This window comes from Melanerpes formicivorus, unplaced genomic scaffold (genome assembly GCF_026170545.1).
Source record: "Melanerpes formicivorus ecotype bairdi unplaced genomic scaffold, bMelFor1.0.p_v2 SCAF_1, whole genome shotgun sequence".
NCBI lineage: Eukaryota > Metazoa > Chordata > Aves > Piciformes > Picidae > Melanerpes > Melanerpes formicivorus.
Window position 1 is genome coordinate 31,063,371 of NW_027142353.1, and position 15,796 is coordinate 31,079,166.

Below are 15,796 nucleotides of genomic sequence, written 5' to 3' on the forward strand. Positions count from 1 at the left end.
CAGACTGAGAGAGTTGGGGTTGTGCAGTATGGAGAAGAGAAGGCTCTGAGGAGACCTTCTTGTGGCCTTCCAGTATCTGCAGGGGGCTACAGGAAAGCTGGGGAGGGATTTTTTAGGGTGTCAGGGAGTGATAGGACTGGGGGGAATGGGATAAAACTGGAAGTGGGTAGATTGAGATTGGATGTTAGGAAGAAGTTCTTCCCCATGAGGGTGGTGAGACACTGGCACAGGTTGCCCAGGGAGGTGGTGGAAGCCTCATCCTTGGAGGTTTTTAAGGCCAGGCTGGAGGTGGCTGTGAGCAACCTGATGTGGTGTGAGGTGTCCCTGGCCATGGCAGAGGAGTTTGAAACTAGCTGATCCTTGAGGTCCCTTCCAACCCTGACAATTCTATGATTCAATGAATCACACAATCAACCAGGCTGGAAAAGACCTTCGAGATCATCAATCCAACCTATCAGCCAGCACTTTCTAATCAAATAAACCATGGCACTGAGTGCCTCATCAAGTGCTCAAATGGATCACAGACACTTCAGAATGTAGGTGAACCCATAAAGAGTTTTGGAAGCATCAATCAAGCCCTCAGCACTCACAGACTGTTGCTGAATTCCTGATGCCAGGATGGTTTCCAGGGTGATGTTGATGTATGCGCTGTAGTAGGGGTGAGCTGCTGGCAGGTCCTGGAAGTTGAGGATGAGTGATATGTTGTCCTTGATCACCTCCAGCATATCTGCCAGCTTGCAGATCGACTGGTTGGCAGCTTCCAAGTAGTCAGACCTTGAGAGAGACCCTGCTGTCCAGAAAGGGTCATTCTGAAAGGAAAGGACACCCTGACATTAGTGCCACAAAGCCCAGACTCCCCCAGTGCAGGTGAAGACCCTTCTCCATCCCATCCTGGCAACAGTGGGAGGTGCTAAACAACTACTCTTGGTGAGCATTCCATCTTTTGCAGCTTGCTCAAGCTTTGTGCCTCAGTTTACCTACCCAAGGGGAGGTCAGAGATCCTTACTGAAAGCAAAGTGTGGTAGGCAAGTTCATCTCATGGCACAGAATCTTGCTGGCTGGAAGAGCCCTAGAAGATCATCAGTTCCAACCATTAAGCCAACACTGCCAAGTCACCACTAAACCAAGTCCCTCAGCACCACATCTCCATAGCTTTTAAATACCTCCAGGAATGGTGACTCAACCACTTCCCTGGGCAGCCTTCACAGAGCTTGACAACCCTTTTGGTGATGAAGTGGCTCCTAATATCCAATTTAAACCTCACCTGGAGTAACTTGAGTCTGTTTCCCTTTGTACTACTGCTTGTTCCTTGGGATATGAGACCAAACCCCACCTGGCCCCAACCTCCTTTCAGTAGTTGTAGAGAGCCAGAAGGCCTCCTCTCAGCCTCCTTTTCTCCAGGCTATGCAATCCCGATTCCTTCATCTGCTCCTCAGAAGATTTGTGCTTTAGGCCCTTCACCACCTCTCTTTTCTACTCTGTTCATCACAATGTACCCCCTCCTGGGAGTCTTGAAGTTCCTTGTGGTGTCAACTTGGCGTTAAGGCTCCTACTTCCAGGTGGTGGAAGAGGCACAGAAAGATCTCTTAGACCAAGCCTAAACATAGTAGAGGACAGAACTAAATGTGGTTCATGGATTCTTGGTCTAGCTTCACTTCAGACCATTCCACACCTTCATCTGGTACAGAATTAACCAGGTTGGAAAAGACCTTTGAGATCATCAAGTCCAACCCATCACCCAACACCATCTCATCAACTAAACCATGGCACTGAATGCCTCATCCAGGCTCTTTTTAAACACTTCCAGTGATAGTGACTCCAGCACCTCCCTGGGCAGCACATTCCAATGGCCAATCTCTCTTTCTGGGAAGAATTTCTTCCTAACATCCAGCCTGAACCTCCCCTGGTGCATCTTGAGGTGTGAACTTTCATCCCATGGCCCTGGCTCCTCAGCAGACTCTTCATGCCCATACACACCTTTAGGAACCACTCTCCAGCATTGAGTTTTTCCAGGTCAGTCCAGTTGAACATGGAGGAGTGCTCGTAGGCCCGCTCTGGAAACACCTCCTCCACGTTTGTTGTTCTCCTGAGTGTCTTGTCATGCATCAGGAATGGCACTCCATCATAGCTGCAGAGACAGACAGAGGGCCCTTCACAGCTGGAGGTGCACAAGCATATCCCTGATGCTGGAGAAATGCCTGTTCCCACTCCAACCTCTCACAGCAGCACATTAAAACCATTGTGAAGATCTTGATCAGGTTAACACATCCCCAGGATCGTAGAATCATAGAATGGGCTGGGCTGGAAGGGACCTCCAAAGGTCATCCAGTCCAAACCCCTCTGCACTCAGCAGGGACATCCTCAACTACATCAGGATGCCCAGGGCCCTGTCCAGCCTCAACTTGAATACCTCCAGGCATGGGGCCTCAACTGCCTCCCTGGGCAACCTGTGCCAGTGTTCCACCACCCTCATGGTAAAGAACTTGTTCCTAGCATCCATTCTAAATCTGCTCTGCTCTAGTTTGAAGCCATTGCCTCTCATCCCGTCCCTGCAGGCCTCTGCAAAGAGTCTCTCTGCAGCCTTCCTGTAGCCCCCTTCAGGTTCTGGAAGGCTGCTACTAGGTCTCCCTGGAGCCTTCTCTTCTCCAGGCTGAACACCCCCAGCTCCCTCAGCCTGGCCTCAGAACAGAGCTGCTCCAAACCCCTGAGCATCTTCATGGCCTCCTCTGGACCTGCTCCAGCAGCTCCAGGTCCTTCCTGTGCTGAGGGCTCCAGAGCTGCACACAGCACTCCAGGTGATGTCTCCCCAGAGCAGAGCAAAGTGGCAGAATCACCTCTCTGGCTCTGCTGCCAACGCTGCTTTGGCTGCAGCCCAGGCTGCCCTTGGCCTTCTGTGCTGCAAGCTCACACTGCCTGCTCCTGTCCAGCTTCTCCCCCCACAACACCCCCAAGGCCTTTTCCTCAGGGCTGCTTTCCATCCCCTCCTCCCCCAGTCTGTATTGATAGTGAGGATTGTTCCAGCCCAGGGGCAGAGCCCTGCACTTGCTCTTGTTCAACCTCCTGAGGTTCACCTGGGCTTCACCTCTCCAGCCTGTCCAGGTCCCTCTGGATGCCATCCTGTCCCTCTGGTGGATCCACAGCCCCACTCAGCTTGGTGTCATCTGCACACTGCTGATGGTGCCTGGATCCTGCTGTCTATAGCATTGATACAAATATTAACCAGCACAGGTCCCAGCACAGACCCCTGAGGGACACCACTTGGCACTGTTCTCCATCTGGACTTCAAGCCATTGAGCAGCACCCTCTGGATGTGACCATCCAGCCAGTTCCTTATCCACTGAGCAGTCCACAAAGCAAATCCACATCTCCTCAATTTGGCAAGCAGGATGTTCTGGGGGACAAAGGCCGTGTAGAAGCCCATATAGATCACATCCATAGGTGGTCCCTTATCCCCTGACATAGTCATTTTGTCATAGAAAGCCACAAGTTCAGTCAGGCAGGACATGCCCCTAGTAAAGCCATCCTAAAGACTGTTTGGAATGAGATGTAAACAGAGGAAAAAAAGGTGTCTTAGATACCTGTTGGGTGCTTGCAGACACAGAATCATAGAATGGTGAGGTTTGGAAGGGACCTCTGGAGGTCATCCAGTCCAACCCTCCCTGCTAAAGGCTAAAGCGAGGCATCCACAGCAGCTTGCCCAGGATCACAATGGCAAGGTGGGGTTGGAAGCTCTCCAGAGAAGGAAATTCTACAACCTCTCTGGGTGTCCTGCTCCAGGGCCCCAGCACCCTCAGAAGAAAGATTTTCCCTATGCAGGTGGAGCCTCTTTTGTTCCAGTTTATGCCCATTGCCCCTTGTGCTATCACTAAGCACCACTGAGAAGAGACTGGCCCCATCCTCTCAGCCCCCACCCTTTAGCTCTGGCTGAGCACTGAGAAGATCATCTCAGGCTGCTCTTCTCCAGGCCCTCAGCCCCAAGGCTCTCAGCCTTTGCTCCTCACAGAGCTGCTTCAGGCCCCTCAGCATCTTTGTAGCCTGCACTGGACTCTCTCCAGCAGTTCCCTGTCTCTCTTGAACTGGATAGCCCAGAACCAGACAGAATACCCCAGATGTGGCCTCAGGAGGGCTTCAGTACTCCAAATTTGTTACTAGACTAAGATTTTCCATAAGCTGTGAGACTACATGGGAGCTTGATGTTCAGAGGCTTTCAGCAAGATGCCAGGGCTCCCAGCTAGCAAAACTGCCCTGAAATTACCTTTCCCAAATTAAAAAATGGAAAGGAGGCGGATGTGCATTTGGTGAGACCTGGGCAGGCTGGAGAGCTGGGCAAAGGGGAACATAATGAGGTTCAACAAGAGCATGTGCAGAGTCCTGCACCTGGGAAGGAGCAACACCATGCACCAGGACACATAAGGGGCTGACCTGCTGGAAAGTAGCTGCAGGGAGAAGCAGCTTGGAGTCCTGGTGGACAGTAATGGATCCTTGGGATAGCAATGTGTCCTTGTGGCCAAGAATGTCAATAGCATCCAGGGGTTCATTAAGAAGAGTGTGGCCAGCAAGTCTAGGGAAGCTCTTCTGCCCCTCTGCTCTGCCCTAGTGTGGCCATATCTGGAGTATTGTGTCCAGTTCTGAGCTTCCTAGTTCAGGAGGGACAGGGATCTGCTGGAGGGAGTCCAAGGGAGGGCTACAAAGATGATTGAGGGACTGGAGCTCTGCCTGGTGAGGAGTGGCTGAGGGACCTGGGGGTGGTTAGCCTGGAGAGGAGAAGACTGAGAGGGGATTGAATAAATGTCTGTAAATACCTGAGGGCTGGGGTCAGGAGGGAGGGGACAGGCTCTGCTCAGTTGTGCCCTGGGATAGGACAAGTGGCAATGGATATAAACTCCAGCACAGGAGGTTCTACCTCAACATGAGGAGGAACTTCTTCACTGGGAGGGTCACAGAGCCCTGGAGCAGGCTGCCCAGAGAGGTTGTGGAGTCTCCTTCTCTGGAGACTTTCAAGCCCCATCTGGATGTGTTCCTGTGTGACAAGGGAAGGGAAGGGAAGGGAAGGGAAGGGAAGGGAAGGGAAGGGAAGGGAAGGGAAGGGAAGGGAAGGGAAGGGAAGGGAAGGGAAGGGAAGGGAAGGGAAGGGAAGGGAAGGGAAGGGAAGGGAAGGGAAGGGAAGGGAAGGGAAGGGAAGGGAAGGGAAGGGAAGGGAAGGGAAGGGAAGGGAAGGGAAGGGAAGGGAAGGGAAGGGAAGGGAAGGGAAGGGAAGGGAAGGGAAGGGAAGGGAAGGGAAGGGAAGGGAAGGGAAGGGAAGGGAAGGGAAGGGAAGGGAAGGGAAGGGAAGGGAAGGGAAGGGAAGGGAAGGGAAGGGAAGGGAAGGGAAGGGAAGGGAAGGGAAGGGAAGGGAAGGGAAGGGAAGGGAAGGGAAGGGAAGGGAAGGGAAGGGAAGGGAAGGGAAGGGAAGGGAAGGGAAGGGAAGGGAAGGGAAGGGAAGGGAAGGGAAGGGAAGGGAAGGGAAGGGAAGGGAAGGGAAGGGAAGGGAAGGGAAGGGAAGGGAAGGGGGCTTGGACTTGATGATCTCCAGAGGTCCCTTCCAACCCCTAACATCCTATTGTCCTGTGACTTGATGGAGAAAAAATACAATCCAGTTTTAGATGATGGAGCAAACACTGCCTCAGCTTTACCACTGCCTGTCCCTCATCAGGAAGGTCACTGGCATCTCTATTTGCTATTTCTAGTGTGCACTGTGTCAAAGCCTTCTCCAACCCAAAGCAAGCTGCTGACACAGCAGCACCAGGCTCAGCAGCACACCAGGCTGCAGCAGTCAGAAGGGCTGCTAATAAATACAGTTCAAAAAAAGAAAGAAAGAAAGAAAAGATGCTAAACAAAGGCAGAGTCAAGAGTGTGGAGTGTTTAAAGGAGATAGCAACCTGGGTCTTAATGCCCCACAGCAGGACATCATCAGACACTGCTAAGCCTCAAGAACAGTGTGGAAATCCCATGGGGCACTTAACATGCACAGAATCATAGAATGGGTTGGGTTGGAAGAGATCTTCAAAGGTCACCTAAGGGACATCTGCAACTACATCAGTTTGCTCAAAGCTCAGTCCAAGCAGATCTGGAAGGTTTCCAGGGATGGGGCATTTACCATGTCCTGGGCAATCTGGGCAGGGCTCTCCACTGGGCTTGATGTAATTTGTTCTCTACTATCTAATGCTTCCCTTCAGGGAGTCACTCAACACTACCCAAGACTAAACAGCATGGGGATATCTCCTCCCTGGGGGTGTTCAAGGCCAGGTTGAATGAAGCCTTGAGCAGCCAAGTCTAGTTGAGAGGCATTCCTGCCCATGCTGGGAAGGTTGGAGGAGATGATCTCTGAGGTCTCTTTGAACCTAACTTATTCTATGATTCTGTGATTAGCAGGCACAGGTTTGAAAAAATAGTTCAGAGACAGTAGGAAGAGCTTTAGAAGATGAGATGTGGAAGGAGGTAAGTCAGAGAGGACCATGCAGTGATAGAATCATAGAATGGTCTGGTTTGGAAGGGACCTCCTAAGGTCACCCAGTCCAACCCCCTCTGCACTCAGCAGAGACATCCTCAACTAGCTCAGGTTGCCCAGAGCTTTGTCCAGCCTCACCTTGAATATCTCCAGGGATGAGGCCTCAACCACTTCCCTGGGCAACCTGTTCCAGGTGAAATGAGCTCATCCAGCCACATGCACAAAGAGCATCTTTCAAAAGGATAAAGACAGTAATGGATGTTGTGCTGCAAACTCTTCCCAAAGTTAGTAGCAGCTGTGGTAAAGGTCACTTTTGGGTCTGAAGGTGACTGGAGTCCTCCTTTCATAAAGACATGAGAGGGGTTCAGACAACTGGGCCATCACAGAATCATAGAATTGTCAGGGTTGGAAGGGATCTCAAGGACCATCCAGTTCCAGCCTCCCTGCCATGGCCAGGGACACCTCACACTACAGCAGGTTGTTCATAGCCATATCCAGCCTGGCCTTAAAAGCCTCCAGGGATGAGGCTTCCACCACCTCCCTGGGCAACCTGTGCCAGTGTCTCACCACCCTCATGGGGAAGAACTTCTTCCTAACATCCAATCTCAATCTACCCTTTCTAGTTTTGCTCCATCCCCCCCAGTCCTATCCCTCCCTGACACCCCTCAAAAGTCCCTCCCCAGCTTTCCTGTAGCCCCCTTCAGACACTGCAAGGCCACAATAAGATCTCTTCAGAGCCTTCTCTTCTCCAGACTGCACAACCCCAGCGCTCTCAGTCTGTCCTCATAGGAGAGCAGCTCCAGCCCTCTGCTCATCCTCGTATCAAGGGCATTGTTAAAGCTATGGATGCTTGGAGTGCTCCTCTTGTATAGCTGATGGGTGACAACATGAAAGCTCTTGGATCTCATCCAAGCTTTCCTCCTCTTAAAAGTCCACCTTTCCCCTTGGCCACTGCTGATGGAATGAACTGATTCAAGCACATGAGCCAAGTGAGTGTGGCCAGGCAGGAGATGTCCTTTCACAACAGTTAAGGAATTGGAAAGAAGCAGAATTGTGTCACCTGCATCCCAACCTACACTTCATCCTCCCACAATGACCTTCTACTCCCCACACTGGGAAGAAATTCTGCCTCTTCCCAAGACAGGCTGACTCCAAGCCAGGCTCTGTTTCACTGCACTAAAGTAAGCTCTAGGGTAAGCTACAGACTTCCTACAAATGGAGATGACTTTCATGAGAAAGGTTTCTCCCTCTGGACAACCTCATCTTTAATCACCTCAGTGGAACAATTAGCAGCATCTGGGCATTAGAAATGGAGACAGCAAGGAATTATAAGATATGTTCACCACAAGAGTCTTTCTAAATGGGGAAGACCAGCACCAACCACACACACATCAGAGAGGGAAGATCTGCCAGCATAGCTTGGGCCATCCACAGGAAAATGTCAGACCAACCACCACATCACCTTACCTCAGTATGACATCAGCTTGGACTCCATATATCTTCTGTTCCACTGCCTTCTGGAAGGACATCAGAGTGTTTTCTGGTGCCAACTGTGGAGGGATAAAGAGAAAAAGGAGCAGTGAGAGGTTAGCAATAACTGGGAGTGTTTATGGAAAGGCTGTCAAGGAGGTTTTGGGATTAAGGAGCCAAAACAATCATGGAATGGCTTGGGATGGAAGGGACCTCCAAAGGTCTTCTAGTTCAACATTCTCTGCAGTTAGCAGGAATCCTCAACTACCTCCCTGGCCAGCATGCAACCAGCAACCCAGGAACAAGTTCTTTACCATGAAGGTGGTAGAACACTGGAACAGGTTGCCCAGGGAGGTAGTGGAGGCCCCATCCCTGGAGATATTCAAGGTGAGGTTTGACAAGGCTCCAGACAACCTGATCTAGTTGAGGATCCTTCCTTGCTGGGGGTGCTCAAGGCCAGGCTGGATGAGGCCTTGAGCAGCCATGTCTAATTAAGAGGTATCCCTGCCCATGGCAGGCTGCAATACATATCTCTGAGGCCCCTTTCCAACCAGAGCCATTCTATGATTCCAAGTGCAGACAATAATCCCTCTGCTCTTGATAGAAACCATGACTGCCCTGCATGTGGTTACCACTGTTCCACCAGCAGAACTGCATCTTACTCAGGCCTGAAGGTTGCCTGAGTCATCTTTTTCCTCTACTGATAGTCTTTCACACACAGAACCACAGAAACATTCAGGTTGGAAAAGACCCTCAGGGTCACCAAGGCCAACCCAGGACCCTACTCTACAAGGCTCACCCCTAAACCATAGCCCCAAGCACCACATCCAAACCACCTTGAAACACAACCAGGCTTGGGGACTCAACCCCCTCCCTGCCCAGCACATTCCAGTGCCTGACCACTCTTGCCATGAAAAAATGTTTCCTATTGTCCAGTCTAAACCTACCCAGTCACAGCCTGAGGCCATTCCTTCTTATTCTGTCACTAATTACCTGTGAGAAGAACCCAGCACCAATCTCTCCACAATGTCCTTTCAGGTAGCTGTAGACAGTAATGAGGTCTCCCCTCAGCCTCCTCTTCTCCAAACTAACCATCCCCAGCTTCTTCAGTTGCTCTTCATCACATTTATTCTCCAGGCCCTTCCCCAGCTTCCTTGCCCTCCTCTGCACTGGCTCCAGCACAGGTTAGAACTCCATGCAGGGTTGGCTTGGTCTACAGTGCCAGAAACCTGACCAGCCCACAACCTGGTGTATATAAAATACTGCTCACCCAAACAGTGGCTTGCTGGAGACCTTATCCAAAAGTGATGGTTGCTGTGATGCCAATTCTCTATTCCCAGGCTGTATCTAGAGCCACCTAAACCACCTTAACAGTTCTTCATTCTCCTGCCTACCCTAAGCAAACAGTGATTATGATCAGAGAATCTTTAAGGTTAGAGTCTAAAATCATCAATTCCAACCACCAACCCAAAACCATGTCCCAAACTGCCAGGTCTACACATCTTTGAACACCTCTGGGGATGGTGACTCCACCACCTTCCAGGGCAGCCTGTTCCAATGCCTGACCACTCTTGGAGGAGAGAATTTTTCCCTAATAATGCCATTATAGAAATAAAAAGCCCATAAAGCAGCAAATTATCCACACTGAAGAGGACAAATAGATGACAGCACAATTTTATTTCCACATCTACTCATTCACTGGAGTCACCCAGAGAGGGTGCACCTCAAATACTGGGTCTGGTTTTGAGCCCTTTGCTATAAGAAGGACTTTGAGATGCTAGAGGCCAAAGAAAGGCAATGCAGCTGGTGAAGGGTCTAGAGCACAAACCTTGTGAGGAGCAGCTGAGGGAACTAGGGTTGTTCAGCCTGGAGAAAAGGAGGCTGAGGGCTGACCTCCTCACTCTCTACAACTACCTGAATGGAGGTCAGCATGAGGTGGGGGTTTGGTCTCTTCTCCCAAGGAACAAGTCAGAGGACAAGAGCAAATGGCCTCAAGTTGCACCAAGGGAAGGTGGGATATTAGGAAAAATTTCTTCTCTGAAAGGGTTGCCAAGCCCTGGGACAGGCTGCTCAGGGCAGTAGTTGAGTCACCATCCCTGGAGGCCTTAAGGTGTAGATGTGGTGCTGAGGGACATCATTCAGTGATGACTTGATTGCCTTGGGTTAATGGTTGGACTTGGTGATCTTAAAGGTCTTTTCCAATATAAACCAAATCTAAGATTCTATTACTTAGTCTAAAAACAATGTTGATGTTTCTGATGACAAATCCTAGAATGGACCTCTGAGATCATCTGCTCTAACCTCCCCACCATGTCCAGGAACATCTCTCAACTAGCTGTGGCTGCTCAAGGCCTCATCCAACCTGGCCTAGAACACCCCTAGGGAGGAGGCATCCACAGCCTCCCTGAGCAGACTGTTTTAGTATCTCACCACCCTTATAGTGAAGAACTTCTTCCTCAGATCCATTCTAACCCTGCTCTGCCTCAGCTTCAAACCATTGGACAGGAGCTCTGTGTGCTGGGTTAGGAACTGGCTGGAGGCCTGAGCCCAGAGAGTGGTGGTGAATGGTGCCACATCCAGCTGGCAGCCAGGCACTAGTGGTGTGCCCCAGGGATCAGTGCTGGGCCCCATCCTGTTCAATATCTTTATTGATGATCTGGATGAGGGCATTGAGTCCATCATCAGTAAGTTTGCAGATGACACCAAGCTGGGGGCAGGAGTTGATCTTTTAGAGAGTAGAAGGGCTCTGCAGAGGGACCTCGACGAACTGGACAGATGGGCAGAGTCCAATGGGATGGCATTCAACAAGTCCAAGTGCCAAGTGCTGCACTCTGGACACAACAACCCCATGCAGAGCTACAGGCTGGGGTCAGAGTGGCTGGAGAGCTCCCAAACAGAGAGGGACCTGGGGGTACTGGTTGATAGGCTCACCATGAGCCAGCAGTGTGCCCAGGTGGCCAAGAAGGCCAATGACATCCTGGCCTGGATCAGAAATCAGCAGGAGCAGGGAAGTCATTGTGCCCCTGTACTCTTCATTGGTTAGGCCACACCTTGAGTCCTGTGTCCAGTTCTTGGCCCCTCAGTTTAAGAAGGACATTGAGACACTTGAACGTGTCCAGAGAAGGGCAACAAGGCTGGGGAGAGGCCTTGAGCACAGCCCTGTGAGGAGAGCCTGGAGAAGAGGAGGATCAGGGGAGAGTTTATTGCTCTCTACAACTACCTGAAGGGAGGTTGTAGCCAGGTGGGGGTTGGTCTCTTCTCCCAGGCAACCAGCACCAGAACAAGAGGACACAGTCTCAAGCTGCACCAGGGGAAGTTTAGGCTCAAGGTGAGGAGAAAGCTCTTCACTGAGAGAGTCATTCGCCATTGGGATGTGCTGCCCAGGGAGGTGGTGGAGTCACCATCCCTGGAGGTGTTCAAGAAAGGATTGGATATGGCACTAGGAGCCATGGTTTAGTTGTCAGGAGGTATTAGGTATTAGGTAATAGGTTGGACTTAGTATCATAGTATCATTCAGGGTTGGAAGGGACCACAAGGATCATCTAGTTCCAACCCCCCTGCCGTGGGCAGGGACACCCCACACTAGATCAGCCTGGCCAGAGCCTCATCCAGCCTGGGCTTAAACACCTCCAGGGACAGGGCCTCAACCACCTCCCTGGACAACCCATTCCAGGGCTTCACCACTCTCATGGGGAAGAACTTCCTCCTCACCTCCAGCCTGAATCTCCCCACCTCCAGCTTCATTCCATTCCCCCTAGTCCTATCACTACCTGAGATCCTGAGCAGTCCTTCCCCAGCCTTCCTGTAGGCCCCCTTCAGATACTGGAAGGCCACAATTAGGTCACCTCGGAGCCTTCTCTTCTGCAGACTGAACAGCCCCAACTCCTTCAGTCTGTCCTCATAGGAGAGGTGCTCCAGCCCTATGATCATTCTCATGGCCCTTCTCTGGATGATCTCTGAGGTCTTTTCCAACCTGGCTGATTCTATGATTGCTGTACTTTTATCAATAATTTAAGGACTTAAACAATAGCAAGAAAAAAAGAAAATACAATTTAACCCCACCCTCACCCCCCTTACTCCTCTAAGTTGTATCCCAAAGGCTGATAGGGTCTTAGATTTTATTTCCAGTTCCTTTCTGGTGTACAGAGCAGATGGGAATGGAATTTGGGTTTGTTTAAAAACAATGTAGTGTGAAGAAAACCACTTTTGCTTTCCTACAAAACCACTACCATGTAAGTAGCCCCCAAAATATCCATAAATCAACAATGGGCAGACCAGGCAAAAATAAAGACATAAATAGAGAGAGAGAGACAACTGTGGAAAGAAAAATCTGGCAGCTGTTCTCTGCACTGCAAGAGGAGCACATCAAAATAAAGCTATTTTTATGAATTATTTTCTTTCTAGCTGTTTTGCTTTCAGGTTTAGAGCACCTGGGACATCCTGTTTTTATTCTCCTCTCTGCCATCAGCAGGTTCAGTAAGTTTCCATCAATGTAAGGAGTGTTAGCCACCCCTGATGCTAAATAACTCAGGGGTTGGGAAGAGGAATAAGCAACAACATAGGTGTAAATGCTCCATAGAAGAAACATCAATGAATGGCTCAGGTTGGAAGGCACTTCAGAGATCATCTCCTCCAACCTCCACACCATGCCCAGGGACACCTCTCAACTAGACTCAGCTGCTAAAGGCCTCAGCCAGCCTGGCCTTCAACACCCCCAGGAAGGAGGCAGCCACAGCCTCCCTGGGCAGCCTGTTCCAGAGTCTCACCACCCTCCTACTGAAGAACTTCTTCCTCAGCTCCAGTCTAACCCTGCTCTGCCTCAGCTTCAAACCATTCCCCCTTGGCCTGGCTCTAGACACCCTCAGCAAAAGTCCCTCTGCAGCCTTCCTGCAGGATCCCTTCAGCTATTGCAAGGCAGCTCTGATGTCCCCCTGGAGCCTTCTCTTCTCCAGGCTGAACAGCCCCAGCTCCCTCAGCCTGGCCTCATGGCAGAGGTCTCCTCTGCACTCATTCCAGCAGCTCTGTGTCCTTCTTCTGCTGGGGCCACCAGAACTGGAGGCAGTATTGGAGGTGGGGTCTGAGCAGAGCAGAGCCAAGGGGCAGAATCCCCTCTCTTGCCCTGCTGCTCACACTCCTAATTACACAATAAATAAAAAAAACAGCTCAAGAGTTTAAGATGCCCCTAAGAAAACCTAGACAGGATGGAGAGTTGGGCAGAGGGGACCTTCATGAAGTTCAGCAAAGTCAAGTGTAGAGTCCTGCACCAGTACAGGCAAGTGGTTGACTTGCTGTTAAGCAGGTCCACAGAGAAAGATCTGGGTCTGGTGGTGGATAATATGTTCACCACAAGCCACCAATCTGCCCTCATGAAAAAGAAGGGCAACAGCCTCCTGGGGTGCATTAGGAAGAGTGTGACCAGCAGGTTGAGGGAAGTTCTCCTCTCTCAACTCTGCCCTAGTGGAACATTTGGAGTATTGTGGCCGGCTGTGGGCTCCACACAGAAAGGAAACTACTGGAGAGAGTCCAGCAGGGGCTGCAAAGATGCTGAGGGGTCTGGAGCATCTCTGGGAGGAGGAAAGTCTGAGAGCCCTGGGCCTGCTGAGCCTGGAGAAGAGCAGCCTGAGAGGGGATCTGATCAATGCTAAACAAGAGCAAAAGGGCCTGGTGGGCCTTGGGAGCAGATGTTGGTCAGTTAGAGGGTGGAAGGGCTCTGCAGAGGGACCTTGACCAACTGGACAGATGGGCAGAGTCCAATGGGATGGCATTCAACAAGTCCAAGTGCTGAGTGCTGCACTTTGGCCACAACAACCCCATGCAGAGCTACAGGTTGGGGTCAGAGTGGCTGGAGAGCTCCCAAACAGAGAGGGACCTGGGGGTGCTGATTGACAGCCACCTAAACATGAGCCAGCAGTGTGCCCAGGTGGCCAAGAAGGCCAATGGCATCCTGGCCTGCATTAGGAATAGTGTGGCCAGCAGGAGCAGGGAGGTCATTGTGCCCCTGTACTCTGCTTTGGTTAGGCCGCACCTTGAGTACTGTGTCCAGTTCTGGGCCCCTCAGTTTAAGAAGGACATTGAGACACTTGAACATGTCCAGAGAAGGGCAACAAGGCTGGGGAGAGGCCTTGAGCACAGCCCTGTGAGGAGAGGCTGAGGGAGCTGGGATTGTTTAGCCTGGAGAAGAGGAGGCTCAGGGGTGACCTCATTGTCCTCTACAACTACCTGAAGGGTGGTTGTAGCCAGGAGGGGGTTGGTCTCTTCTCTCTAGCAATCAGCACCAGAACAAGAGGACACAGTCTCAAGCTGTGCCAGGGGAGGTTTAGACTCGAGGTGAGGAGAAAGTTCTTCCCTGAGAGAGTCGTTCACCATTGGACAGTGCTGCCCAGGGAGGTGGTGGAGTCACCATCCCTGGAGGTGTTCAAGAGGGGATTGGATGTGGCACTTGGTGCCATGGTCTAGTCATGGGGTCTGTGGTGACAGGTTGGACTTGATGATCTTTGAGGTCTCTTCCAACCTTGGTGAGACTGTGATACTGTGGTGCAAGAGGGTGGTGCCCAGTGACAGGAGAATGGGCACCGACTTGAACCCAGTAGGTTCCACCTGAATATGAACAAGGAGAAACTCCCGTGCTGTGAGGTTGATGGAGCACTGGAACAAGCTGCCCAGAGAGTTTGTGGAGACTCCTTCTCTGGAGAGATTCCAAACCCTCCTGGATATTGCCAGCTTGTGCAGCCTGCTGTGGGTGCCCCCGCTTTAGCAGGGGGTTTGGAGAGGATGATCTCCAGAGGTGCCTTCCAACCCCTACCCTTCCATGGTTCTGTAGGAATCATTTGTTTTCCTACAAGCTGGTCACCTCACATGCTCAGGTCAGCAAAGTTTTGGCATAAAATAATCAGACCAAATGTCAGCAACAACCTTCACATAGCTCTGGTATCTCTCTTCTGAATTCCTCTGGCTCAGAGTACACCACCAGCCCCAGCTCATTTTTGTGTTTGTTCAACAAAGGCAACACAGAGCCACCTTATCTGCCTAAAAAAAGCTCCCACTCAAAGCCTGGCTTGTCCAGGCAGAGGCAGAGGTTACACCCCCATCACACCCTCCTGCACAGCTCAGTGCTAGGTCATGCAAGGTCGGCCTGGAAGAGTCTTGTGAAACAGAGGCACGATGGCCAAAGCTGGCAGCAGGGAGCAGCAGCCTCCAAGATCTGCAGCTCCCACCCAGACTTGCTCCACCTCCTTGGGTTGCTTTCAGCATCTCCAGTTCCCCACCCCGAGTAGCTCAGGTTTCCTCAGGATAAGGCTGCAAGGTGATTCCCTTTCTCCAGAGGGTAATGCTCAAGGATTGCTTTCAGAGACAGCAGCAATCACCAGAAAGTGAAGTGAGTAGCCTCCAAACCAGAGACAGCCCAAAGGCGATGCAAGGCCACCAGCCTGTCAGGAAGGGTTGATGGGAAGAGGAAACACAAGTCCCATCTCAAAATGTGACACCACTCAAGCAGCAACTGAGCCCACATCCCCATCAAGATGTCTTGGCAAGGGTATGGACATGAAAGGAATAGAAAAGCAAAGTGAACTGAGGTGCAAGTCATCTCCAGTGTAAAGCCCTTTGAGAAGGATTGGACAATATGAGTTGGATGCCATGAGTTGGACAGCAAGGGTTGAATGACACTGCCACCACCCAAACACACAATGAAGAGCTCACATGGCATGGATCAGGGCTGATGAGGGCAAACAAGGATGCCCACAACAGTGTTTCACCTCTACAGAAGTAGACCAGCATGCCCAAGGTCTTCTCCTGTCACAGTATCAAAGTATCACAGTATAACTTAGGTTGGAAAGGACC

The 15,796-nt window shown here is 51.1% G+C and overlaps 1 protein-coding gene across 3 annotated transcripts in view; it reads right to left on the reverse strand.

Moving 5' to 3' along the window:
* GDPD5 (glycerophosphodiester phosphodiesterase domain containing 5) overlaps positions 1–15,796 on the reverse strand; it is a 285,411-nt gene that overhangs the window by 21,441 nt on the left and 248,174 nt on the right. For all 3 annotated transcript variants that reach the window (XM_068139113.1, XM_068139130.1, XM_068139119.1), the window contains exons 9-11: positions 7,955–8,037; positions 1,978–2,128; positions 591–809 (exon numbers count right to left, since the gene is read on the reverse strand). In XM_068139113.1, the coding sequence (XP_067995214.1) occupies positions 591–809; positions 1,978–2,128; positions 7,955–8,037 (453 nt within the window). The remainder of the gene's footprint in view (positions 1–590; positions 810–1,977; positions 2,129–7,954; positions 8,038–15,796) is intronic.